The sequence below is a fragment of the Salvelinus fontinalis genome, chromosome 34, assembly GCF_029448725.1.
Source record: "Salvelinus fontinalis isolate EN_2023a chromosome 34, ASM2944872v1, whole genome shotgun sequence".
Lineage (NCBI taxonomy): Eukaryota > Metazoa > Chordata > Actinopteri > Salmoniformes > Salmonidae > Salvelinus > Salvelinus fontinalis.
This window is the reverse complement of record NC_074698.1, coordinates 1,765,513-1,791,448: the sequence shown is the minus strand read 5'-3', so window position 1 is coordinate 1,791,448 and position 25,936 is coordinate 1,765,513. Positions and strand designations below refer to the sequence as shown.

Sequence of the window (25,936 nt, the reverse complement as noted above, 5' to 3'; positions counted from 1 at the left end):
ACTTCCACACAAACAGTAGATATCCTAAGCACATACATACACACAAACAGTATGTGAGTTTTATCCTTCTTCATGGTTCTCATTACTGTGTATCCCTACCCAGCCGACAGTTCCATTTCCCCCGAGATTAGAGAAACCTTGAGAAGTTCTCCCTGTCCTCTCCCAAGTCTCGCAGAGGCCTAGCCAGGTTGGTCCAAACACAGTCTAACTGTTCTCGGTATCTTTCTTCGGCACCCCCCATACAAGTTCAAATCCTGAGCTACGCCTTGCACAGACAGTCTGTGTTTTTCCACTATACAGATACAGTGTTTAACCTAATTCTGACTAAAACTACACACATCATCAGATTATAATTTTATGATTCTAATCAATTTCATACAGTTATAAGGTTTCAGAGTGGAATTATTTAATCATTATCTTTCAACCATATAAATTATTTTATCAGTTAGACTTAGACTTGTGTGGTTAACCTAACGGCCGCTGTTTAATATGCTTATACTTATCAGGCAAACACACCAACTCACAGAGATGCACCAATTAACCATCCTCATCAAACTGCAACCACCAAAGATCATTTGGCATTTAAAGTGAACCCCACAATGTATTTCAGATTCATCAGATGACACCCTGAGAAGGCAGCTGGCGATGAAGCGGGGGCTGCTGCTGGATGCAATGCCAGTCAGAACCCGAAGGCAAAGGAGAGAGCCAGAGTTACCGGTCAGTTGACTCGGGTCGGGAACACACGGCTGGATGGCCAGGATGTGGTTGAAAATCTCTGTGTGGAGAGCTTGGGCTCAGTATTTGAGCTCCCTCCTCCCATGGAAGGTGCTTTGAACTTGATGCTGGTTTCAAGAACACAGATTAATCCTAGCCTACGTAGGATGTAAAGCATGACACATTACTCAATAGAGAATGCTAATGCTTAGTATCTATATCTATTACAGAAGCTGGACTTACACTCTTTGTTGGTCAGGATGGCAGCACAACCCTTGGTGTCACTCACATACAGAACAGGTAGCCTATTGGAGATGGATCTCAACTGATCCTTTAATTGTCATATTGATTCTAATGTAATGAGATTCCGATTCTAAATTGGATTTCTAGTGATGCTCAACAGGGACTCCTATGCTGAAAGTTAAGAGAATGTCATCATAATGAAATAAAAATATTGAAATAAAGATGTTTCGCACCCAAACCACAAGAAAATCTTATTTTCTTTGCTCCTACCCTATATCAGAGACCTACTGTAAATTACTATTGTTTTAATGCTAATGTACTCATGAAGAACATTAATAACACTTTAGTCAAATTGGAAACTCTTCTTTGCTTATTAATTTTGAGTGCATTTGAACACGTTTCTTGCTTTGATAAACGAAGCGGACACGACGTAGATGTTATGATGATTATGTCAGCCAGTTAAAAAGTTGCATGAGAAAAAGAATCGACAACACGGAAGTGTCAAGATGGCTCCAAGCGGACTGAAGGCGGTAGTCGGCGAGAGTAAGTCAAGAAATGTGTTAATTTTTACAACTATCAAATCTCTATTGTTCGGCGGTAGAAATATTGAATGTTGTATACCATCAAGCTTTTAGCTTGTTGTCAATAAAATTAAGAACAGAAAACATCCAAACAAACTGCCTGGTTTAGTTAGCGATACATAGCCTTCGTCGCTCAAGCAAGTTGCTTCCTAGTAATACCTGGTTATGATAGTTAGCTGTCATTAGGCTATTTAAAATTGAAATATAAAATGTGACTGGGAAGGGTATGCGTTATCACTAGTAGTAGTATTTCAAGTAGGCTCTAAAATGTGAGTGTTTTGCTGACTTAAGAAAAGTTTGTGGCCATACGTACATCCTTAAAAACATAGGTGCTGGGCTAATGAAGAATACTAAAGAACAAGAGTCCCGCACACTGTTAAAGCTCCCAATTCACTGCTTTATTGACAAAGTTTCGATTCGAAACCGATTCTCAACATGTCAAACAAACTGAGTGCTCACATCCCAAAATACAGTATACATATTTCACCTCGCATGACCATTGCGGACATGACGCATGGTGGATGCAAAACAATTTATCTCTAATAATTTAATAACAATGAGATGGGTACATGTAGTAGTTCCAGAAAATAATATATATTTACAAAATTACCAAGTAGATGACCTAGAAGGCAAGACAAATGAAAATGGCATTCATGTAAGAAATGGTCTGATATCAAACTCCTGGTTCAGACATGGTACACAAACGGTTACTCAATACAATTCTCTTCTCAATAATAGATTATCAGTATCTGCCCTCCATCCTAGGAGTTTTAACATGTTCGATGCCAATGTATCTCAAAGAGCTAATGTTGTGATGAGTCACCATGAAATGTGCAGCCAAAGGCTTTCTCTGGTCAAGGGTCCTGATATTACTGCTGTGTTCTGCTATCCTTGTTTTCAAAGCTCGTTTTGTTTTTCCTACATTGCATAGACCACACATATACCTGATCAAGTGTATCACATTTTTTTGAATGTGATGATGCCCTTAATCTTAATGGCCTTGACAGTAATTGGATAATTTTGCATTTGTTTGTAAAGTTACACTGGGTACATCCGCCACATCTATAGTTACTGTCCTGCACATTGTCTAGAAAGATACTACGTGGCACTGGTGGAAGATCAGACCCCACCACCATTTGACTGATGTTGGGGGCGCGTCAGAAGACGTACCCTTGGGTTCCTTTAAACGTATTTTCCAGTTGTGGATCAGTGCTCAAGATGTGCCAGTGTTTAAAAATATATATATTTTATTTTTAATGATGTGGTCAAACTGTTTACTCAGTGGGGGGTATTGAAGGAAGCATTGAATGCGTTGGTCAGGAGGGTGGGAAGTTTTGGGCGTGAGGCTGTCATCCTGGGTCATATTTTTACAACGTTCCCTTGCATTTTGCTGACTTTATTAAGGAAGCAGTGATTGGAACAGTAGGTCAAGTTGGGTGTAGCGAGTTGATTGTGGGTTGCCTTGTGATCAACTATGCATGTGAAGGAGGACAATGTGTACCTACTACCTGTGTAAGTTCCTTTGCCTTTTTACTACCCAATTAGTTACTGTTTGACACTGGCTAACAAATGCCATCTGAAAAAACATAGATCAATTGGGTCAACTTTAAGAGATCTCTGTATGGAACCAGGAATTTTTTTTAGTCCAGACCCTAGACTACTGTTGTCTATGACCGCCCCCAGGTGAAATAAACACCACTATGCATTCTAACTCTAAAATGCAACTGAGTTGTTGGACACATTTCAGTTTTGGTACTGTAATATTTCATACTTCCTCTGTCTGTCTTTCCTCATCTCTTAAGAAATCCTGAATGGAGTTATCAAAAGTGTGAAGAAGGATGGAGAATGGAAGGTATTGTAAAAAGTATTTAGCGTTGCTCTGAAAAGATCCAGGTCAAAATACATCATGTCTGACTCTGTCAAATTGTCTATCATGATAGCCTAATGATCAATTGACTATTAACTGATAACGGCCATCTCTGTTTGTCCAGGTGCTCATTGTGGACCACATCAGCATGCGAATCCTGTCCTCCTGCTGCAAGATGTCAGATATCATGGCAGAGGGGGTGACTAGTAAGTGTTGGGATTGGATGGCCAGTGGGCTAGACTTGTATTTGTCAACAACTATTTATTATATCAAGGGACACCCCAGGCATCATTCTAAACTAGGGTCAGAGTAGACCTGGGTTCAAACAGTGTTTTTTTTTTTTCAAATACTTAAGCTGTGCTTGACTGAGGTTGTCTGGTGCAATGGAATAAATAGCCCCAAAAGTATAAACCCAACCCCTCCCATCTGGCACTCGAGACAGGCTCAATTAAACAGTATTTGACAGAAAAACTATTTGAACGCCCGGTATGGGTCATAGTGTGAGGAAGTGAGTGTCTGTGGAGGTGTTCTTCAGTTAGGATGAGTGACTAACTTATCATCTTTTTCCTCCCACAGTTGTGGAGGACATCAACAAGCGCAGGGAACCCATCTCCAGCCTGGAGGCCATTTATCTGATCTCTCCTTCGAAGAAAGTGAGAAGTGTTTCCCCTGTCATTCCCACTTTACTGTCATCAACTGCCATATCCTGTATTGCTGTAAAGCCATCTCACGCTCTTCATCTTCCTCTTTTTCTCACCTGTGTGTGTGTGTGTGCGGATGTTCTCAGTCGGTTCATGCTCTTATCAATGACTTCAAAGAGATTGCTTTCACCTACAAAGCGGCGCACATCTTCTTTACAGACAGTAAGACCGTTTGTTTTAAAGTGTTATAAAACTTCATCAAAACTACTCTTCCCTCGTCTGATACAAAACATTTTGTGTTTTGTCATGTCTCGAAAGGAGATTCGAAATCTTAATGAGATGAACCTTGTAAATTGACTAAAAGCATGAATGTTTTAAAATAATTCTAACTAACTGTTGGTTTTGTGCCAATCACGTATCCTGCAGATTGCCCAGATGCTCTGTTTGCTGACATTGGGAGGTCCAGAGTTGCCAGAGTCATCAAGACTCTGAAGGAGATCAACGTGGCTTTCCTGCCGTACGAATCCCAGGTGGGTACCTACCTACAGCACCTTCTTCTTTGAACTTCACTCAATTCTGGTCGAATGGCCAAATTGGCAAAAGTCTCATATTGCCGCCTCCCATTGAAAACGACACATTTTATGGTAGTTTGATTGCTCTAAGGAGTATCCTGTGAAAATGACCAGTAATTGTAAGCTCTCGGTCTCACTCCCTCATGCCTTTCCCCTCCCTTCACTATTCTAGGTATTTTCCCTGGACGATCCCAGCTCCCTGCACTTGTTCTACAGTCCAGTTGGAGATGGGAATAAAGACAGAATGATGGAGACTCTGGCAGAGCAGATCGCCACCCTCTGTGACACCCTGAAGGAGTACCCTGCCATCCGCTACCGCAGGTACCTATACACACCATACCTTAACTTAGACATGTCGGATAAATACAGGCATGCAAGTGCTACCAGAGGTTTCAGTGGCAATTGGGTGCTCATCTGAGATACTTTTGGTCCTCCAATAGTGGAAAAAGATAGCAATACCCCAAATGGATTGTGAATTGTCACTTTTTCAAAGCTCATCACACAGGTCTTAATGGTCTTCAATGGTCTTTTTGCACGTCTTTTTCTCTTGTGCACAGTGCCTTGCAAAAGTATTCATCCCTCTTGGCGTTTTTCCTATTTTGTTGCATTACAACCTGTAATTTAAATGGATTGTTCTTTGGATTTCATGTAATGGACATGCACAAAATAGTCCAAATTGGTGAAATCAAAAAAATAATCAAATTCAAACAAATAAAAAACTGAAAAGTGATGCATGCATATGTGTTCACCCCCTTTGTTATGAAGCCCCTAAATAAGATATGGTACAACCAATTACCTTCAGTAGTCACACAATTAGTTAGATTGCACGCAGGTGGACTTTAAGTGTCACATGATCTTTTACATGATCTCAGTGTATATATACACCTGTTCTGAAAGGCCCCAGAATTCGCAAGGGGCACCACCAAGCAAGCGGCACCATGAAGACCAAGGAGCTCTCCAAACAGGTCAGGGACAAAGTTGTGGAGAAGTACAGATCAGGGTTGGGTTATAAAAAAAGATCTGAAACCTTGAACATCCCACGGAGCATTATTAAAAATGGATAGAATATGGCACCACAGCAAACCTGCCAAGAGGGGGCCGCCCACCAAAACTCACGGACCAGGCAAGGAGGGCATTAATCAGAGGCAACAAAGAGACCAAAGCTAACCCTGAAGGAGCTGCAAAGCTCCACAGCAGAGATTGGAGTATCTGTCCATAGGAACACTTTAAGCCGTACACTCCACAGAGCTGGGCTTTATGGAAGAGTGTCAGGAAAAAGCCATTGCTTAATGAAAAATAAGCAAACACGTTTGGTGTTTGCCAAAAGGCAGGTGGGAGACTCCCTAAACATATGGAAGAAGGTACTCTGGTCAGATGAGACAAATTTAGGAAAACACAATGTCTGGCGCAAACCCAACACCTCAAATCACCCTGAGAATACCACCCCCATAGTGAAACATGGTGGTGGCAGCTGTTAACTCGAAATGACACAACGACAAAGTTCCAGTTTAACAAAGTTTACTATACTATATGAACACACTACAAGTAGCCATCACACTCGAGGCTAGGTCCAACAACGACTAGACTTCCCGCGCATGCGCACTCTTGACTGAGTGATAGCCCCGTAATAACAGAAATACAGGGATACTTAAAACATGAACTTAACAATCTCCCCCTTTTCTTTAAAGACAAATAAAACATCAACATAACAACATAATTAAATGTCCAAGTATTATTCAAGATTCCCCATTACAAATGGGTTGTGTGACAGTTTTTATTTGTATTACTCAAGCTGCCACTTTCCATTACTGAGAGCCTGTAGGAGCGAGAGCCTGTAGGAGCACAAGACCGGATGCTCCTTTTTTAGTCAAACAGTCAGCAAGCTTTTCCTTTGTGGTTGACCACAGAATCCGCTGGATTCTCTGTGCTTGAATAAGTTCCTTGATGCTGCTAATCTCAAAGTCTTTTCTCTGACAGACTTGGTTGACTTCACAGCATCAACTAATGAGTAGTTGACAGTGACACAAACTACAGGTAGAAAGTGCCGTTTTGTCCCACCAGTGTTAACCTAGCGAAGCATCACTGAAGACAACTAGTTTCAAAGAGTCATCTTTTCCAACATGCTGAAACTTTAAAGTCACTTTTTGTGATTTCAGTTTACGAACAACTTTGTTTGCCTCATGAATGGTTTGTACAGTGCCGTGTTTTGTGTTAGATGCCAAGTTGCAACCATCAAACCAGGTCTACTCGGTCTCGCAGCCCATAAAATTTGTCCTCTTTGACCTCAATTGACCAGCTTCAATTCCACAGTGGGGAATTCCTTTGTACGGCTCTTGAAGAATCCATGTGGATAGGTTGAAGATTCTTGATATAGCTCTCCTGTTGCATCAGTATTTTTCTATCAACTGTAATAAACTCTATGCCAACATAACAAAAATGATAATGCTCCTCACGGCCAACCTAGAAAACAGCTTTGAGGTGTGGAATCACAGTTGAAGCAAAGGTCTGTGAGCCACCCCAGATAAAGTCATCAACATGACAGGCAAGTACTCCAGTCACATTGCAGTCTTGATCAAGCCAATAGAAGACTGCAGGATCCACTTGTGACATTTTTCCACCTGTATTCAGCATTGTTACCTTGACTTTGTTGTACCAGTAGAGTGATCCATCTGCCAGTCCATACACACACTTCTTTAGTGTTCCTTCGCTTTTAGCTTCAGGCGGAGGTCGGATGTGAATGTCCCTTGACAGCTCTGTTCCCTGCAAAAATCCAGATTTGATGTCTATGGAGTTAAGTTTCCATTTTTTCTGGCAGATCACTGACATCAGCAATCTGAGTGACTCTGAGGTGCATGTCGGTGAGTCTTTTGGGAGTTGTTTAGCAGCCAGCTCCTCAAAACCTCTAGCCACTAGACGTGCTTTGGGCACTATTCCAGTTAAGGATTCTTTAAGGGTACACACCCACCTTGTTGAGACGCACTTTTGGCCAATGTCTTTGACTTCCTCAAACACTCCATTTTTCCTCCAATTACTAAGCTCATCTAGCTTAGCTGAGTCAAATGACACGTCCTTTGTTTCAAGTACATCATCATTTTGAATGTCATGCTGTTCTTGTCGATTTTCCATTGGTTCAATTCTGATATTATCTACAAGTGGCAGGTCAGCTGACCCTGTTGTACCAGAAAGTGTAGCTGGTTCAGAGTACTGCAAGTTGTACCAGCTCTTGTGTCTTGCATTTCCTGCTCGTCCAATGACGGTTGCTGTATGTGGAATACCACCTTCTCTGTCCGTGTATTTAACAGTTTGTCCAGTTTTCAGATTGGAACAACCATGTTCTCTTAACACATGTGGCTGTTGAATGTTTTCCTCATTTGAACGCTCAACAGTATTACCTGTGGCATGTTTGAAGGTCTCTACTCCATTTCCTGTGTCAGTTTCGTTGTCCATATCATTGGATGCGACATCTGGTAGGTTTGTGTCTGTTACTGTGTCCTTTTTGTCATTTTCATTAGGAGACTGATTCTCAGCAACAGCCCCTCTATCTTGTTGATCATGATTTACTTTCCGCAATCTTGAGTGATGCACCCTGACAATCATGCCTCCGTGCCTCACAAATATCACCACACCATCTTGACCAATGACTACTCCCGGTCCTTTCCACTCTTGACAGTCAACTCGTTTGTAATACACTTTGTTTCCAGTTTCGTACTTCTCATCATCATTATTCCCTGAACTGCTGAGTAACTTCTGAAGTCTGTCAACTGTAGCATGTCCAAACTGTTTGTAAAGCTTTAACAATACTTTGTGTTTTTCTTTAGTGCTCATGTTCTCTGTGACTGTCAGAATCTTCATGTTCTCTGTGACTGTCAGAATCTTCATGTTCTCTGTGTCAGTCAGAACCTCATTTTTGCATGGAGTCTGTGTGATGTCTTTGTCTAAAATGTTTACACAATAGTAGCCTGAGGTAGTAAGTTCAAGAGTCACTGGTTGTTTAAACATCACTGCCTGGTCATTTTTTATGTCTAGCACAGCCCCTGCCTTCTTGAGGGAAGCTTTGCTTAATAGTAAGGGGATATCTGTAGGGACCACCTCTGTTTCAATCTGACACTTAGTCTGACCAATTTTTGCTGGTATCTTAACTCTCTTGGTAGAATGGACAATTCTCCCATCTCCAAATTTGAAAGCTCTGTTGCTTGGTGTGTCAATCATATTTTGTACTTCTTTCATATTTAGTTCACTGACATAGCTATCAAGCCATTTTGCACCACACACTGTCCGTGTACATGCAGTATCAATCACAGCAGATCCTAAGGATTCAACTATAAAAATCTCAGTATCAAAAGCAGATTCATTTGAAAACAGTGTAATGTTACACTGCTCTATCTCTGTGTTTACATTTTCCTCTGTTAGTTTAACTTGTTCATTTTTATGAGGACAGTCTTTAACCCAATGGTAAGTGCATTGACAAATTGCACATTTCGATCTCCTTCCAAATTTGTCCAGTGGATTTGTGCCTGGAAATGGCGCCCTCTTCTGGTTGTCTTGAGAACGTGACTTGTTGGCGCCTTTTCTGTGCTGCTCGGTGTAATATGCTGCGTCACTCACTTGCATTCCATCTGTTATTGGCGCGACAGACGTCTTCTCACCAAATATTATTTTTAGTGCCGACTTCATAGATGCAAAAGTCAGCACAGTACAAGCAGTCAAAGCCAACTGTTTCTCCCTACCATCTAGACAAGCAGTGTCTAGCAACTTGAACGCTAGCACTGCATCTGGGAGAACCATGTCATACTTGCGCATCCTATTGTACCTCTGTTCGAAATCAATGATGTAGTCTGCCATTGCAACCGAAATATCTCTCGTAACACTGTCAAAGTTTGAATATGCCTCGTAGGCACGGTCTTTCTCTTCTTTGAGAAATACAGAATCCAGTGCTGTGATCAAAGTTCCCATACCGTCATCCTTGTTCAAATCCTTAACGGATATTTCCAGTGCTGTATCTCTCGCTCTTCCCTCCAGCGATAATACCACTGCAAGTGCTTGCTTTTTCGCCTCCAGATTAGTAACGCGTATCCAGATTCCCAGTTCATTTTTCCAACTTTCGAAAAGACCTCTTCTCGTCGAAGCGAGGTGGCACGTTGTAGTTAGAAGCCATCTTCTGCTACCAATGTTAACTCGAAATGACACAACGACAAAGTTCCAGTTTAACAAAGTTTACTATACTATATGAACACACTACAAGTAGCCATCACACTCGAGGCTAGGTCCAACAACGACTAGACTTCCCGCGCATGCGCACTCTTGACTGAGTGATAGCCCCGTAATAACAGAAATACAGGGATACTTAAAACATGAACTTAACAGCAGCATCATGCTGTGGGGATGTTTTTCATCGGCAGGGACTGGGAAACGGGTAGGAATTGAAGGAATGATGGATGGCGCAAAATACAGGGACATTCTTGAGGGAAACCGGTTTCAGTCTTCCAGAGATTTGAGACTGGGATGGAGGTTCACCTTCCAGCAGGAAAATTACCCTAAGCATACTGTTAATAAACACTCAAGTGGTTTAAGGGGAAACATTTAAATGTCTTGGAATGGCCTAGTCAAAGCCCAGACCTCAATCCAATTGAGAATCTGTGGTATGACTTAAAGATTGCTGTACACCAGCGGAACTCATCCAACTTGAAGGAGCTGGAGCAGTTTTGCCTTGAAGAATGGGCAAAAATCCCAGTGGCTAGATGTGCCAAGCCTATAGCGACATACCCCAAGATACTTGTAGCTGTAATTGCTGCAAAAGGTGGCTCTAACAAGTATTGACTTTGGGGGGGTGAATAGTTTTGCACGCTCAATTTTTCTTAATTTTTTTGTCTTGTCTTTGTCTTGTTTTATTTCTTGTTTGTTTAACAATTAGTATTTTGCATCTTCAAAGTCGTAGGCGTGTTGTGTAAATCAAATGATACAACCCCCCCCCAAAAAAATCTATTTTAATTCCAGGTTGTAAGGCAACAAAATAGGAAAAATGCCAAGGGGGATGAATACTTTCGCAAGACACTGTACTTGAGTGTCTCTGCTAGTTCAGTTGCAAGTTACCCTCTCTTTCTCTCCCTCCCTCTACCATAGTGGTCCTGAGGAGAATGCTAGACTGGCTGAGGAGGTGTATCAGCGTCTGAACGCCCATAAAGCAGACAACCCCAGCATGGGAGAGGTGAGGAGACACCAACGCCTCACCACCTCTCGCAATACACAACACTTCTTTACAGTACTAATAGTACCATGTCTGCTTGGCTCAAAATGACCATTCACTCCCTGAAAATACACTGCATTGAATGACTTCTATCAGAAACCATCAAATGATTTGTCTTTATGATACTAGGCTTATGATATGATTATTGAAACATTTTGAAAGTCTTACATCTATGGGAGTTTCTCATAGCTACTTCTACTTTCTCACTTGATTTCCTGTTAATTATCTTTTACACTCTGCTCGGCTGCATTTTCTCTCCTTTTCTGTCTTTCCTAGCTGGCATTTCCTTAAGCCTGTGTTGGACTTCTGAAGGCATGTATTCATTTGATATCATTTCTGCTCTTATCTTCTCCATGGTCTCTCTGCCTCAGTACCCAGCACAGTAATACCAATTTCACACTATTGTGCAGAACCGTACTGTGCTGGTTTAGATATGTTTTTTTTCACAACAAAATATCCACTGTGGTTGATGCATAATCGGCGCAGTACAGTGTGAAAAGGGTATTAGAATACACAAGGAATAGATATTTTCTTGTTATTGTGGTTGTACTTTAGGGGGCGAACTATTCTGAATGTGGTAAAGTCTGATAGTGGCACTAACTGGGTGACTTGTTGGTTAAACCTGTTACCCAAAAGCATTCCTGACATTCTATTGTGGAGCTAGAGGCAATAGATTTGATCTAAAACAATATGTATTTTCTGCCAAAGCATTGAAGTGGTTAACTGGTAATTAATAAGTTACATTTCTAGATATCATTTCTTGCCCTGACATGAAATGTCTGATGCGTTTTCAGGGTCCTGACAAGGCCAGGTCACAGCTATTAATTGTGGATCGTGGCTTTGACCCCATCTCTCCCATTCTGCACGAGCTGACTTTTCAGGCCATGGTCTATGACCTTCTGGACATCAAACAGGACATCTATAAGTAGGCTTAGTTTGGCAACCTATTCCCAATATAGTGCACTACTTTTGACCAGGGCCTATGATGAACATATGGAAAATGCTATACAGACACTCCTGACCTGCAAAACGATTCTTAATTTCAGAATTGGTTAAGGGTTAGTTTTACATTTCGGTTAGTTATTTTACAGGTTAGGAGTATAACCTTTCTCCGACATTATTATTGTTAATGTAGCTATACATAGTACGAATGTATACCCTGTATAATACGATCCCTGTGTGTTGTAGATATCAGACGACTGGGATCGGGGACTCCAAGGAGAAGGAGGTTCTCTTGGATGAAGACGATGAGCTGTGGATCCAGCTGAGACACATGCACATAGCTGACGTCACCAAGTAAGACACACTATCATTAAGATTGCATACAACTAGTGTTTTTAACTAATCTAACCTCAACCAATAAGAGATGATATGATCCGGAGTTGGTTGAGGTAAGTTTAGTGTTCTATTCAGGAAGTGAATTATAAAAATGTATATTGAGAACTCTTTCTTAATTGAACACTGAATTGAACCCAACCCTGGTATAGTCTTTGTCAGATGTTGATGCTCATTGTTCGTGTTCCAGGAAAGTGACGGAGCTGCTGCGTGTTTTCTGTGAGAGCAAGAGGATGTCCACTGATAAGGCCAATATCAAAGACCTGTCTCAGATGCTGAAGAAGATGCCACAGTACCAGAAGGAACTCAGCTTGGTGGGTATTCCTCATCTTTCCATCTATAATCAGTTGATTGGTTGAGACTGGCTTTCATGTCTCTTCAGTGATCACATACTGTCAGTCTAAATGTCAACACGTGTTCTATTCCCATTAATAGTATATAGAAAAGCACCTGGGTGTTTTGGCAAAGACATGGGCCATGTTCCAATGTCCATACTAGCAAACAGTATGTTCTTTACCTGCTACGCTGAAAGCTTAGTGCAAGCTACTGTCGTGTCTCGACTATCATTAATGTGTTTGGCTGTTATTTTATAAAATGATTACGTACCACGTTCAATTATTACGCAATTAAATTAATCATATAACAATTAAGTAGTAGTCTGGGGCACCACGGAAAGTTATTTAACGCGTTACTATCTCCTGACTAAACTCTAAAGATATAAATATCTCTTACATCAGTTAGTCAAATCATTCATTCTTATTTACCGTCAGTCTCTTTCTGAATGTCGCCTATGATCCTCACCCAAAAGGGGAAGTCATTGTTCTCGGGCGTGAGCTGCACGTAAAAAAAGCTGCGAATTTTACACTCAAGGGGTGCGAGCCTGATTTTTTTTAAAATATAAATTAATAGGAGCGTATTACCCTCTGCAAACGTTGCGCATCTGGTGTAGCAGGCCACTTTTTTATAATGCATGCCCAGTAGCATTTCTTCATTCTACAGTGCCTTCAGAAAGTATTCACACTCCTTGACTTTTTCCACGTTTTGTTACAGCCTGAATTTGAAATTGATTAAATTAAAATGTTGTCACTGGCCTACACACAATACTCCATAATGTCAAATTGTGTTGAATCAATAAGTATTCAACCTCTTGGTTATGGCAAGCCTAAATATGTTCAGGAGTAAACATTTGCTAAAGTTACACAAGTCGCATGGTGTGCACTCTGTGTGCAATAATAGTGTTTATGATTTTTGAATGATTACCTCATCTCTGTACCCCACACATACAATTATCTGTAAGGTCCCTCAGTTCAGCAGTGAATTTCAAACACAGATTCAACCACAAAGACCAGGGATGTTTTCTAATGCCTCGCAAAGAAAGGCCACCTATTGGTAGATGGGTATCCCATTAAATATGGTGGTTATTAACTACACTTTGTATGGTGTATCAATACACCCAGTCACTACACACATACAGGAGTCCTTCCTAACTCAGTTGCCGGAGAGGAAGGAAACCGCTCAGGGATTTCACCATGTTACAGAAATTATTGGCTGTTTATAGAAGAAAATTAGGGATGGATCAACAACATTGTAGTTATTCCACAATACTAACCTAATTGGCAGAGTGAAATGAAGGAAGCCTGTTCAGAGTTATCTTTAAGGACTGGGTAATTTTTCAGGATTCAACAATAACTGGAATGGAGCTAAGCACAGGCAAAATCCTTGAGGAAAAGCTAGTTCAGTCTGGTTTCCACTAGACACTGGGAGGTTAATTCAGTTTTCAGCTGAACAAGAACCTAAAACACAAGGCCAAATCTACACTGGAGTTGCTTACCAAGAAGACAGTGAATGTTCCTGAGTTGCCGAGTTAGTTTTGACTTAAATCTACTTAAATCTGTCAAGACCTGAATAATGGTTGTCTAGCAATGATCAACAACCAATTTGACAGATTTTGAAAATAATAATTGGGAAATGTTGCACAATCCAGATTTGGAAAGCTATTAGAGACTTACCCAGAAAGACTCACAGCTGTATAATCAAAGGTGCTTCTACAAAGTATTGACTCAGGGGTGTGAAAACTTGTGTAAATGCAACTCCAGTGTAGATTTGGCCTTGTGTTGCATGGATTCACTCTGTGTGCAATAATAGTGTTTATGATTTTTGAATGACTACTTCATCGCTGTACCCCATATCAAAGGGATATTCCTCCTACTGTATTTCACCCCCCACACACAATTAAATATTTCTTAAAACATGTTTTGATTGTGTCATTATGGGGTAGTGTGTGTGTAGATGGGTGAGAAACTAGAATTTAATCCATTTGGATTTCAAGCTGTAACAACAAAGTGGAGTATTATTATAGTGTGGAGTGATGACATCAACTTTTTATTAGTTAATAATTAATGTTTGATTGCAGTACTCCACTCACCTGCACCTGGCTGAGGCCTGCATGAAGAAATTCAAAGCCTCGGTGGACAAGCTGTGTGAGGTGGAACAGGTCAGTGTTACTACAAAAGTCCCAAATGGCACCCTATTCTCTATATAGTGCACTACTTTTGACCAAGACCCACAAGGATCTGATCAAAAGTAGTACACTATATAGGGTGCTGTCAAGTTCCCTCCCTCTCTCTCTTATGAAACCATATGCAAATGACCTGGCAGGTACTCCCAGGAGCATGTTTTTGATTCTCGGAAGTGTAAAACACAGCCTGTTTTTATTCAACCTTTTAACCAGCAAGATCCTTGAGATGAATCATCTCTTTTTCAAGAGCGACCTATAGCATTTGAATTATGTATGTTCTGTGATTTTTCCATCTTTCCTTACATCCGTTCTACACTGAAATGTTTATTTTCCCAAACCGATATCCTCCTCTTCCTTGTTTTCTATATAATATTTAAAAATATATATTTCTTGAATAATCACATCCCTGGTTGTTAGCCTTAGGTGGTTAAACCATGAATGACCAGGTCACCATGATGTTGTGTAATGTATTTTAATATTTAGAACTATCGTATCATATAATAATGCTCGCCCACTCACCCCATCTAGCCTCCACTGGGGTGCTGACCTCCCCACGTTCCCATCTCTATTTTTACCTCTGAGTCTCATAAAAGCTTCATAGGCTGCTTCTTCCCAAATGGCACGCTATTCACTAGTGCACTACTTTTGACCAGCGCTTACTTTTGACCAGAGCCCTATGTGTCCTGGTCAAAAGTAGTGCACTATATAGGGAATAGGGTGCCATTTGAGACTCGGACATTGTCTGCCGCTTTCTGGCGGCCTAGTGGGCGTCCACTTCACTAATGTTGTGTAACGGGCTTGAGACAAGACGTGTCGCACACCTGGATCAACTGTCCCTCTCTGAACCTACAGTAATGCACAGGAAGCTGTTATGTCATGCCTCGTCTTTTAAAGATCATTCATGTTGCCAGGCTGTTATTACTACATACCATCCATCCACGTCTTCCAGAAATCTTACACCATAAGGCCTCAAACATCTGACTGTAACCCCGTTCCCTTCCTAGTTCCTAGAACAGCGCCTACTTTCTCCGTCAACACAATTACTACATCCCAAATGGCACCCTAGTCTTTATTTAGTGCATTATTAATAGCGTGCCATTTGGTATGCAAGCATTGTTTTGGTCTTAATGGTTCTAATAGCTCCGCACAGGTTTGTTTTTGATAGTTTGTAATCTAGTAGGTTTAGTGGTCGATCATTTGAGACATTCCTAGCATGTCCAGGAGTGATGTAATCTGGGTCTGGTTGTGGGATTATGATCTGAAGTGTTAATGCACTGATGTAGATGGAGAGGACCTAAAAGCATCATTCTCTGTTGTTTTTCCCCCATATGTTTCCCAGGACCTGGCCATGGGGACTGATGTAGATGGGGAACCCCTGAAGGATGCCATGAAGAGCATCGTCCCTGTACTCCTCAACACCGACATCGACCCCTACGACAAGATCCGCATCATACTGCTCTATATCTTCCACAAGAAGAAGGGTAGGTCAACAGAATGGCACTGGCTGCATGATCCCTATGTGTCTGCTTTCTGTCAGTGCATTGTCAAGAAACACACACACACACACACACACACACACACACACACACACACACACACACACACACAGCAGGTACAGCAATATGAGTGTTTCTAATATGATACGACACAGCTACTACTCTCCACATGACTGCTATTGAAATTAAAGAGGAGCAGATGGTGATCTTTAGGTTGAGCACTTGGCTCTACTCTGTATATGTTGGTCTCTGTAAGGATATATGTGGTTACTGTTGATCCTCGTGGAATGACAACAGGCTAGCTAATGAAGCAGTTTTGATTAGGCTAACTTGATGATGAGTCGTCATTACATTCTCCAGCTCTACTCTGTATAATGGTGGCCTCCTCACACACAGGCATTGGAGAGGAGAACCTGACCAAGTTAATCCAGCATGCCAACGTGCAGGCAAACAGCAACATCATCACCAACCTACAGCACCTGGGCTGCCCCATCATCGCTGGGGTCAGTAGGGCGCTGTCTGTCCGTCCCTCTCTCGCTCTCTCCAACTGTCTCTCTGTTGCTCTCTCACACATTGAACAATTTCATTTTTCCCCCTTGTTTATATTTGAATGATGTGAAATGTTGTTTCAGGCTCCTAATGCTGGGATAACACTACCTGAGAAGAAAGAGCGCAAGGAGAGCACGTACCAGCTCTCCCGATGGACACCCACCATCAAAGATGTGATGGAGGTATGGACGAGGAGGATAAAGATAGACAGACAGTGTGGTAGAGGACTTCACGTGTCCAAAATGTTGGACCTGTTCCAAAATGGGCCTGTGGCTTTCCCACCCGGACCCGATATGTATGCATACATTTTTTTTTAAATATAGAGACACTTTCTGAACGGACCCGGGACAAGTAGACCCGTTCCATATAGACCTGGTCGGATCCAGACCCGGTCCGATCCGATTGAGGGAAGCAGCAGAAAAGTACATTTTTAAGATACTTTATTAACCAGAGCTGATAAAATGTGAGGAAGAGGTGGCTCTCTAGCAGGTGCCGTGCTGTGTGTCTGAACTGTGAGAGTGAGGGAAGGAGAGACTCCAAGAAAGACTTGTGCTATAGTAGACTAATAGCTGCCATAGTTAAGTTATTTATTATTCAATATGATTACATAGTACCTGTCTTGACTGCATCAAACATGAAGCTAGTCTAATTGAGGCTGCATGCACTTTCTCGTCCTACACAGTTACAAATAACTCCATTCAGATTATTACGTAGCAGCCTACCTCTTGGTTGTTACAGCCTTTCGTTCTCCTTTAACAATTAATTCCATTGATTAGATATCTCCTCTAACTTTTGCCAGACACGGAGGCTCTGACTGTAGCCTATTGCCGCTTTGATTACTTATGCTTGGCCAACAACAAGCACCATGCGCCGCTTTCGTGAAAAGCAACATAAATTATACAATTTCTCTCCCTCCTGCAGCAGTCGCATTCGGACCTGTATGCGTCCTTCTGGACAAGTCTGTTAAAAGTACATATACTGTGACAATAATATAAGACCCGTGACATTATTTAGAATTCTGGATCCAGATCGGGTATTTTGGTACAGGTGGATCCGTGAACAGCTGACTGAAGACGGGATGGCCGGGCAGTCGTGCAGTTGAGTCCGTTTTGGTGGTAACATACTCTAAACAAAGTGATTCATCTTTGTTGCTCCTTGCTGAAACATGCAACAAAAACACCCCCCACAATGCATCAGCACACAGAATTAGAATGAATAGAAGTGGCTTGGAACTTATAACTCTGGCAATTTGACTGGTAAACTCATGGGTACACTCGCAATAGCTTCCTGATATACAGTGGGGCAAAAAAGTATTTAGTCAGCCACCAAATGTGCAAGTTCTCCCACTTAAGTTTTCATCATAGGTACACTTCAACTATGACAGACAAAATGAGAAAACAAAATCCAGAAAATCACATTGTAGGATTTTTAATGAATTTATTTGCAAATTATGGTGGAAAATAAGTATTTGGTCAATAACAAAAGTTTCTCAATACTTTGTTATATACCCTTTGTTGGCAATGACAGAGGTCAAACGTTTTCTGTAAGTCTTCACAAGGTTTTCACACACTGTTGCTGGTATTTTGGCCCATTCCTCCATGCAGATCTCCTCTAGAGCAGTGATGTTTTGGGGCTGTTGCTGGGCAACATGGACTTTCAACTCCCTCCAAAGATTTTCTATGGGGTTGAGATCTGGAGACTGGCCAGGCCACTCCAGGACCTTGAAATGCTTCTTACGAAGCCACTCCTTCGTTGCCCTGGCGGTGTGTTTGGGATCATTGTCATGCTGAAAGACCCAGCCACGTTTCATCTTCAATGCCCTTGCTGATGGAAGGAGGTTTTCACTCAAAATCTCACAATACATGGTCCCATTCATTCTTTCCTTTACACGGATCAGTCGTCCTGGTCCCTTTGCAGAAAAACAGCCCCAAAGCATGATGTTTCCACCCCCATGCTTCACAGTAGGTATGGTGTTCTTTGGATGCAACTCAGCATTCTTTGTCCTCCTAACACGACGAGTTGAGTTTTTACCAAAAAGTTATATTTTGGTTTCATCTGACCATATGACATTCTCCCAATCTTCTTCTGGATCATCCAAATGCTCTCTAGCAAACTTCAGACGGGCCTGGACATGTACTGGCTTAAGCAGGGGGACACGTCTGGCACTGCAGGATTTGAGTCCCTGGCGGCGTAGTGTGTTACTGATGGTAGGCTTTGTTACTTTGGTCCCAGCTCTCTGCAGGTCATTCACTAGGACCCCTGTGTGGTTCTGGGATTTTTGCTCACCGTTCTTGTGATCATTTTGACCCCACGGGGTGAGATCTTGCGTGGAGCCCCAGATCGAGGGAGATTATCAGTGGTCTTGTATGTCTTCCATTTCCTAATATTTGCTCCCACAGTTGATTTCTTCAAACCAAGCTGCTTACCTATTGCAGATTCAGTCTTCCCAGCCTGGTGCAGGTCTACAATTTTGTTTCTGGTGTCCTTTGACAGCTCTTTGGTCTTGGCCATAGTGGAGTTTGGAGTGTGACTGTTTGAGGTTGTGGACAGGTGTCTTTTATACTGATAACAAGTTCAAACGGGTGCCATTAATACAGGTAACGAGTGGAGGACAGAGGAGCCTCTTAAAGAAGTTGTTACAGGTCTGTGAGAGCCAGAAATCTTGCTTGTTTGTAGGTGACCAAATACTTATTTTCCACCATAATTTGCAAAAAATTAATTTAAAATCCTACAATGTGATTTTCTGGGGGGGGGGGGGGGGGGGGGTTCTCATTTTGTCTGTCATAGTTGAAGTGTACCTATGATGAAAATTACAGGCCTCATCTTTTTAAGTGGGAGAACTTGCACAATTGGTGGCTGACTAAATACGTTTTTGCCCCACTGTCTAATACCCAGTCGGTATTAGATAGAACGTCGCGACCCTGCCCGTCTGTGGGGAAGACAACCTGTGGTTACCCCAGTGGCTCACAGCAAAAACATTTTTCAACCACAACTTCCTTGTTTTCGTCCATTACAAAAATACATTGAAGAAAAGTACATGTCTAAAGATTACGTTTCAACATTGCCTACTCTCTTGCATTCTCACTACTTAGAAAAAACGCAAGGCTTCCCACATCCCCCTTTTCTGTCTTGACGATGCTAGCAAGCCAACAGCGACTTGAGTGAGAGTGCTAGCTACCGACTGGAACATCAAGCTAGCCAAGACCAACAACACAAACAGACTATACAAGTAGTGAGTGTAGTTACAAACGGACTGTACTAAACAAGTTAAATGTCTTGTGATGAAATGTTTTCCACACACACAGCTACGTGTAGCCTACTTTTTGACCTGGCTACATGTACATTGAACAACACAGCAGCTTTTCTGCATGTTTTGTTGTTTCTGTATAACAAAAACAAATCTATGACAGTTTACTCTACAATGGGGAATAATAGGAAAGAAGGTTGGTTTTCCCCAATTTGTGGGCATGGTCGAATTCCTTATTACATAAACTGATTGGGACTATTGTGAGGCAATATTTCCATGATGATAATGTTCATTCAAAAAATGTAATTGATGTGACTCATGCAATGGAATGTGTTTTTTGTAAGGTCAGTTGAGTTGAATCAACAAATCTCAGCACATATTGATGGGTACACTTCCTGCTTTGCTTCTATGGGTACATTCGCAATGTCCGCCAGTCCACCCATTATGCCATCATTGACTTGAATAGGGACGCCTGTTCTATTCATTCTATTTGGCAGCACATGCAGTCAGAAGGAGACTATTGAAAGTATTTTATTATATGTTTTGCTATTTGAAAGGTTATTACTAAGACTGTGGTCATTTGGCTTGGTAATTACTGTCATCCAAATTCCATGACTGTCACAGCCCAAGTCTGACCAACCCTGTCTATCTATTTTCCCAGAATGCCATAACAGACAAGCTGGACAGGAAGCAGTGGCCGTTCATCTCTGACCCTGCCCCCGTTAACACCTCACAGACGGCTGTCAGGTGTGTATACTGTATACACCACGGGGGGTGGGGGGGGTGGTGGGGGGCTGGAGCCACAACATGGAAGGGGTGGGGCTGAACCAGGGACAGAGACAGAAGGGTCACATACATTAACACTTTAACCTCACTTGTCATCTTGAAAAATAGAGCTTTGCTGTAGAGGTGAGCTGGAGAGGTGAAAAGTTAGTTGATCCAAGCTGCCATTAGACAGCCTGTGAATAATCTCCCCCGCCCCATACCAGGAGTTATTTTATTTTTAGTTTGTTGACATAGCTTGTTCATGTTGTTCAGTGCATTTGGAAAGTATTCAGACCCCTTGACTTTTTCCATATTTTTGTAACGTTATAGCCTTATTCTAAAATGTATTAATCAAAACATTTTTATCAATCTACACACACAATACCCCAAAAGGACAAGGCAAAAACAGGTTTTGAGAGATGTTTGCTAATTTATAAATAAAAACCAGACTCCTTATTTACATAAGTTTTCAGACCCTTCGCTATTAGACTTGAAATTGGTGTTTCTACAACAAATGCTGATGCTCCAGATACTCAACTAGTCGAAAGAACGGCAGTTTTATTGCTTCTTTAATCAGAACAACAGTTTTCAGCTGTGCTAACATACAGTTGAAGTCGGAAGTTTACATACACTTAGGTTGGAGTCATTAAAACTCGGTTTTCAACCACTCCACAAATTTCTTGTTAACAAACGAAAGTTTTGGCAAGTCGGACATCTACTTTGTGCATGACACAAGTAATTTTTCCAACAATTGTTTACAGACAGATTATTTCACTTATAATTCACTGCATCACAATTCCAGTGGGTCAGATGTTTACATACACTAAGTTGACTGCCTTTTCAACAGCTTGGAAAATTTCAGAAAATGATGTCATGGCTTTAGAAGCTTCTGATAGGCTAATTGACATAATTTGAGTCAATTGGAGGTGTACCTGTGGATGTATTTCAAGGCCTACCTTCCTACTTTCGAACTCAGTGCCTTTTTGCTTGACATCATGGGAAAATCAAAAGAAATCAGCCAAGACCTCAGAAAAAAAAATTGTAGACCTCCACAAGTCTGGTTCATCCTTGGGAGCAATTTCCAAATGCCTGAAGGTACCACGTTCAGCTGTACTAACAATAGTACGTAAGTATAAACACCATGGGACCACGCAGCGGTCATACCGCTGAGGAAGGAGACATGTTCTGTCTTCTAGAGTTGAACGTACTTTGGTGTGAAAAGTGCAAATCAATCCCAGAACAACAGCAAAGGACCTTGTGAAGATGCTGGAGGAAATGGGTACAAAAGTATAACCTGAAAGGCCGCTCAGCAAGGAAGAAGCAACTGCTCAAAAAACGCCATTTAGAAAAGCCAGACTACGGTTTGCAACTGCACACGGGGATTTTCTTTTACTTTTTAGAGAAATGTCCTCTGGTCTGATGAAACAGAAATAGTGTTTGGCCATAGTGACCATTGTTATGTTTGGAGGATAAAGAGGGATGCTTGCAAGCTGAAGAACACCATCCCAATAGTGAAGCAAGGGGGTGGCAGCATCATGCTGTGGGGGTGTTTTGCTGCAGGAGGGACAGGTGCACTTCATAAAATAGATGGCATCATGAGGAAGGAAAATTGTGGATATATTGAAGCAACATCTCAAGACATCAGTCAGGAAGTTAAAGCTTGGTCGCAAATGGGTCCTCCAAATGAACAATGACCCCAAGCATACTTCCAAAGTTGTGCAAAATGGCTCAAGGACAACAAAGTCAAGGTATTATAGTGGCCATCACAAAGCCCTGACCTCAATCCTATAGAAAATGTAATGGCAGAACTGAAAAAGCGTGTGCGAGCAAGGAGGACTACAAACCTGACTCGGTTACACAAGCTCTGTCAGGAGGAATGGACCAAAATTCACCTAACCTATTGTGGGAAGCTTGTGGAAGGCTACCCGAAACATTTGACCCAAGTTAAACAATTTAAAGGCAATGCTACCAAATACTAATTGAGTGTATGTAAACTTCTGACCCACTGGGAATGTGATGAAAGAAATAAAAGCTGAAATGAATCATTCTCTCTACTATTATTCTGACATTTCACATTCTTAAAATAAAGTGGTGATCTAACTGACCTAAGACAGGGAATTTTGGGCTAGGAGTTTATTTGGCTAAGGTGTATGTAAACTTCTGACTACAACTGTAATTGCAAAAGGGTTTTCTAATAATAATCAATAAATTATACACTTGGATTAGCTAACACAACGTGCCATTGGAACACAGGAGTGAAGGTTGCCTTTGTAGATATTCCATAAAAAATCTTCTGTTTCCAGCTACAATAGTCATTTGCAACATTAACAATATCTACTCTGTATTTCTGATCAATTTTGTTATTTTAATGGACAGAAATGCCTAAGTGACCTTTTGAACGGTAGTGTACATGTTTTATTTTGCTGCAGCAGATAATTTGTACATAATTAGGAATCTATATGTTTTTTTTATTTTTACATTTATATCATACTGCAGCAGTGCTCGGTTTGGACAATGGCACAAGAACAAGTCTCCAACGGAGTATCGTTCCGGCCCTCGGCTCATCATCTTCATGATCGGAGGCGTGTCCCATTCCGAGATGCGCTCCGCCTACGAGGTCACTCGAGCCACCGACGGAAAATGGGAGGTCCTGATTGGTAAGGAACACAATAGTTGGACTGAACCTTAATAGTGTACACTTTATATTTTATTTAACATTTTCTTTAACCAGGCAAGGCAGTATAATTTTTACATGTATTTACAATGATGACACACCATGTGCCCTCGTTTGGAATTACCCTGCTGGTGGCGCTAAAAGATCCTACAGTGCCTTCAGAAAGTATTCAAAACCCTTGACTTATTCCACATTTTGTTGTGTTACATGTAATCCATTTTGAATTCAGGCTGGGGTTTTTTCTTCTTCTCTGGACACAATACCCCATAATGACAAGGTGAAAACATGTTTTCAGACATTTTTGCAAATTTATTGAAAATGAAATGTATAGAAATATATATATATATATATATACATACATACATACATACATACATACATACATACATACATACATACATACATACATACATACATACATACATACATACATACATACATACATTAATTAATTATATATATATAAGTATTCACACCCCTGAGTCAGTAATTTGTAGAATCACCTTACACCTCTGGGTAAGTCTCTAAGAGCTTTCCACACCTGGATTGTGCATTTTGTACGTTTTATTCTTTTCAAAATTCTTCAAGCTCTGTCAAATTGGCTGTTGATCATGGATAGACAACCATTTTTCAGGTCTTGCTGTAGATTTAAGTCAAAACTGTAACTCGGCCACTAAGGAACATTCACTGTCTTCTTGGTAAGCAACTCCAGTGTAGATTTGGCCTTGTGTTTTAGGTTATTTTCCTGCTGTCAAGTTGAAGCAGACTGAACCAGGTCGGGCACAAAAAGCTAATTTCGCTTAAATTTTGTTTACATCCCTGTTAGTGAGCATTTCTCCTTTGCCAAGATAATCAATCTATCTAACAGGTGTGGCATATCAAGAAGCTGATTAAACATGATCATTACACAGGTGCACCTTGTGCTTGGGACAGTAAAATGCCACTAAAATGTGCAGTTTTGTCACGTAACACAATGCCACAGATGTCTAACGTTTTGAAGGCGCGTTGCCTTCTCTGTTGCCAGCTCTGTTGTTAATTTCTCTACCATAAGCCACCTACAACGTCGTTTTAGAGGATTTGTCAGTACGTCCAATGCAAATTAATTACTTAATCATACAAAGTGATTTTCTGGATTTTTGTTTTAGATTCCGTCTCTCACAGTTGAAGTGTACCTATGATAAAAATTACAGACCTCTACATGCTTTGTAAGTAGAAAAACCTGCAAAATCGGCAGTGTATCAAATACTTCTTCTCCCCACTGTATTTAATCAAGACATTTCAGCTTAAATATTTTTAATTTGTAAACATTTAAAAAAAAAAAATCCCACTTTGACATGGGGTATTGTGTGTAGGCTAGTAACAAAACATCTCTAAATTCAGGCTAACACAACAAAATTTGGGAAAAGTCAATACTTTTTGAAGGCACTTTATATCCCCCAGCAAGTATGTTTTTTTTATTTTTATGTCTGGTAAATGCACCACTAAGTCTGTCTCTCTTCATACATTTTCGTTGTGAATCAATGAATGTAAGCGTCTTTGGGTTTCAGAAAAGCACTACTATAGTGTTAATGTTTCTGTGTTGTCTGTTTCCCTTCTCTCTATAGGTTCGTCTCACATTGTCACACCCACCAGCTTCCTAAATGACCTGAAGAAGCTGGACCTGGATCCAACTCCTGAAAGCTAGATATAACCCTCCCTTCTCTCCTCGGCCTGGAAGGGGAGCTGGTCTGAGTCTGCAGGGAGAATGGCTCTGAACACAAACCTGGATTCAAATTGTGATTGTTTTCTTTCAAATATGTTGAGTGTTTTGATTAAGCCTGCTGAGAGTGCCAGATCAGTCGGGTTTGCACTTTTAGGACTGTTCCAGTGTTCTTTTGGGTTAGACAAGTTCAATTAAGTACAGTTAAAGTATTTGAAAGAGAACAAATACTATTTGAACCCAGGTCTGCTCATTATGAGATGCTTGTGTACTCGCCTAACTGTAAAACAAAGGGCCGTTTTAAGATGTAGTCATCATTAAAGGATAGTATCTTTTGATTCTCAATCTTTTATTTAATTTCTCTTTAATTACAGTTGAAGTAAAATAAATTATGTACATCCGTATTAATGTAATGCTGTGATGGACATTTTTTGCTCTGAATATTAAATTAAAACAGTCCTTATATTATGAGGATCATTTTAATCTGTCTCTGTCTTCAACTGTAATTGAGTTACAAATATGGGCTGCATCTCAACAGTCTAAAGTGGCTTCCTCTCCTTTTGTCATGTTAGTGCAGATGAACTAAAGGACATAAGGAGCAGTGGCCTCTTTAGACTATTGAGATGTGCCTTTCCCAACACAAGTTGCAAGTATTTAATGGTTCCAAGTTACATTTGTTTTCATATGTCTGAATGTCTTTACTACTGTAGTGTGCCTCTGAAATCATGCACTTTCATGTTTGGGTCTTTGTATTTTAGTCAATTATGAATAAACTATATGCATACATTTTA

General features: G+C 41.0%; 1 protein-coding gene across 2 annotated transcripts; it reads left to right on the top strand.

The window, feature by feature from the left end:
- The first annotated feature begins 1,425 nt into the window (after positions 1-1,425).
- Positions 1,426-25,936, top strand: LOC129832835 (syntaxin-binding protein 2-like). 2 transcript variants are annotated; one of them, XM_055896885.1, is made up of 18 exons: positions 1,426-1,500; positions 3,341-3,390; positions 3,530-3,611; positions 3,982-4,058; positions 4,193-4,268; positions 4,473-4,576; positions 4,791-4,939; positions 10,739-10,823; positions 11,657-11,787; positions 12,051-12,158; positions 12,388-12,511; positions 14,611-14,691; positions 16,055-16,196; positions 16,608-16,714; positions 16,844-16,942; positions 20,669-20,754; positions 23,272-23,429; positions 25,051-25,936. In XM_055896885.1, the coding sequence occupies exons 1-18, from the start codon at positions 1,464-1,466 to the stop codon at positions 25,128-25,130; spliced, it is 1,776 nt and encodes a 591-aa protein (XP_055752860.1). In that variant the 5' UTR covers positions 1,426-1,463; the 3' UTR covers positions 25,131-25,936. The 2 variants fall into 2 exon arrangements, with proteins under 2 accessions (XP_055752860.1, XP_055752859.1); XM_055896884.1 differs by having other exon boundaries at positions 23,269-23,429.

What these genes read in the sequence shown, in the direction of transcription:
- LOC129832835 (XM_055896884.1), top strand. Translation starts at nt 1,464, where the DNA reads ATGGCTCCAAGCGGACTGAAGGCGGTAGTCGGCGAGA. An exon ending in GCACATCTTCTTTACAGACA is followed by an intron (nt 4,269 to 4,472) that starts GTAAGACCGTTT and finishes CGTATCCTGCAG; the next exon opens with ATTGCCCAGATGCTCTGTTT. An exon ending in CACATAGCTGACGTCACCAA is followed by an intron (nt 12,159 to 12,387) that starts GTAAGACACACT and finishes TTCGTGTTCCAG; the next exon opens with GAAAGTGACGGAGCTGCTGC.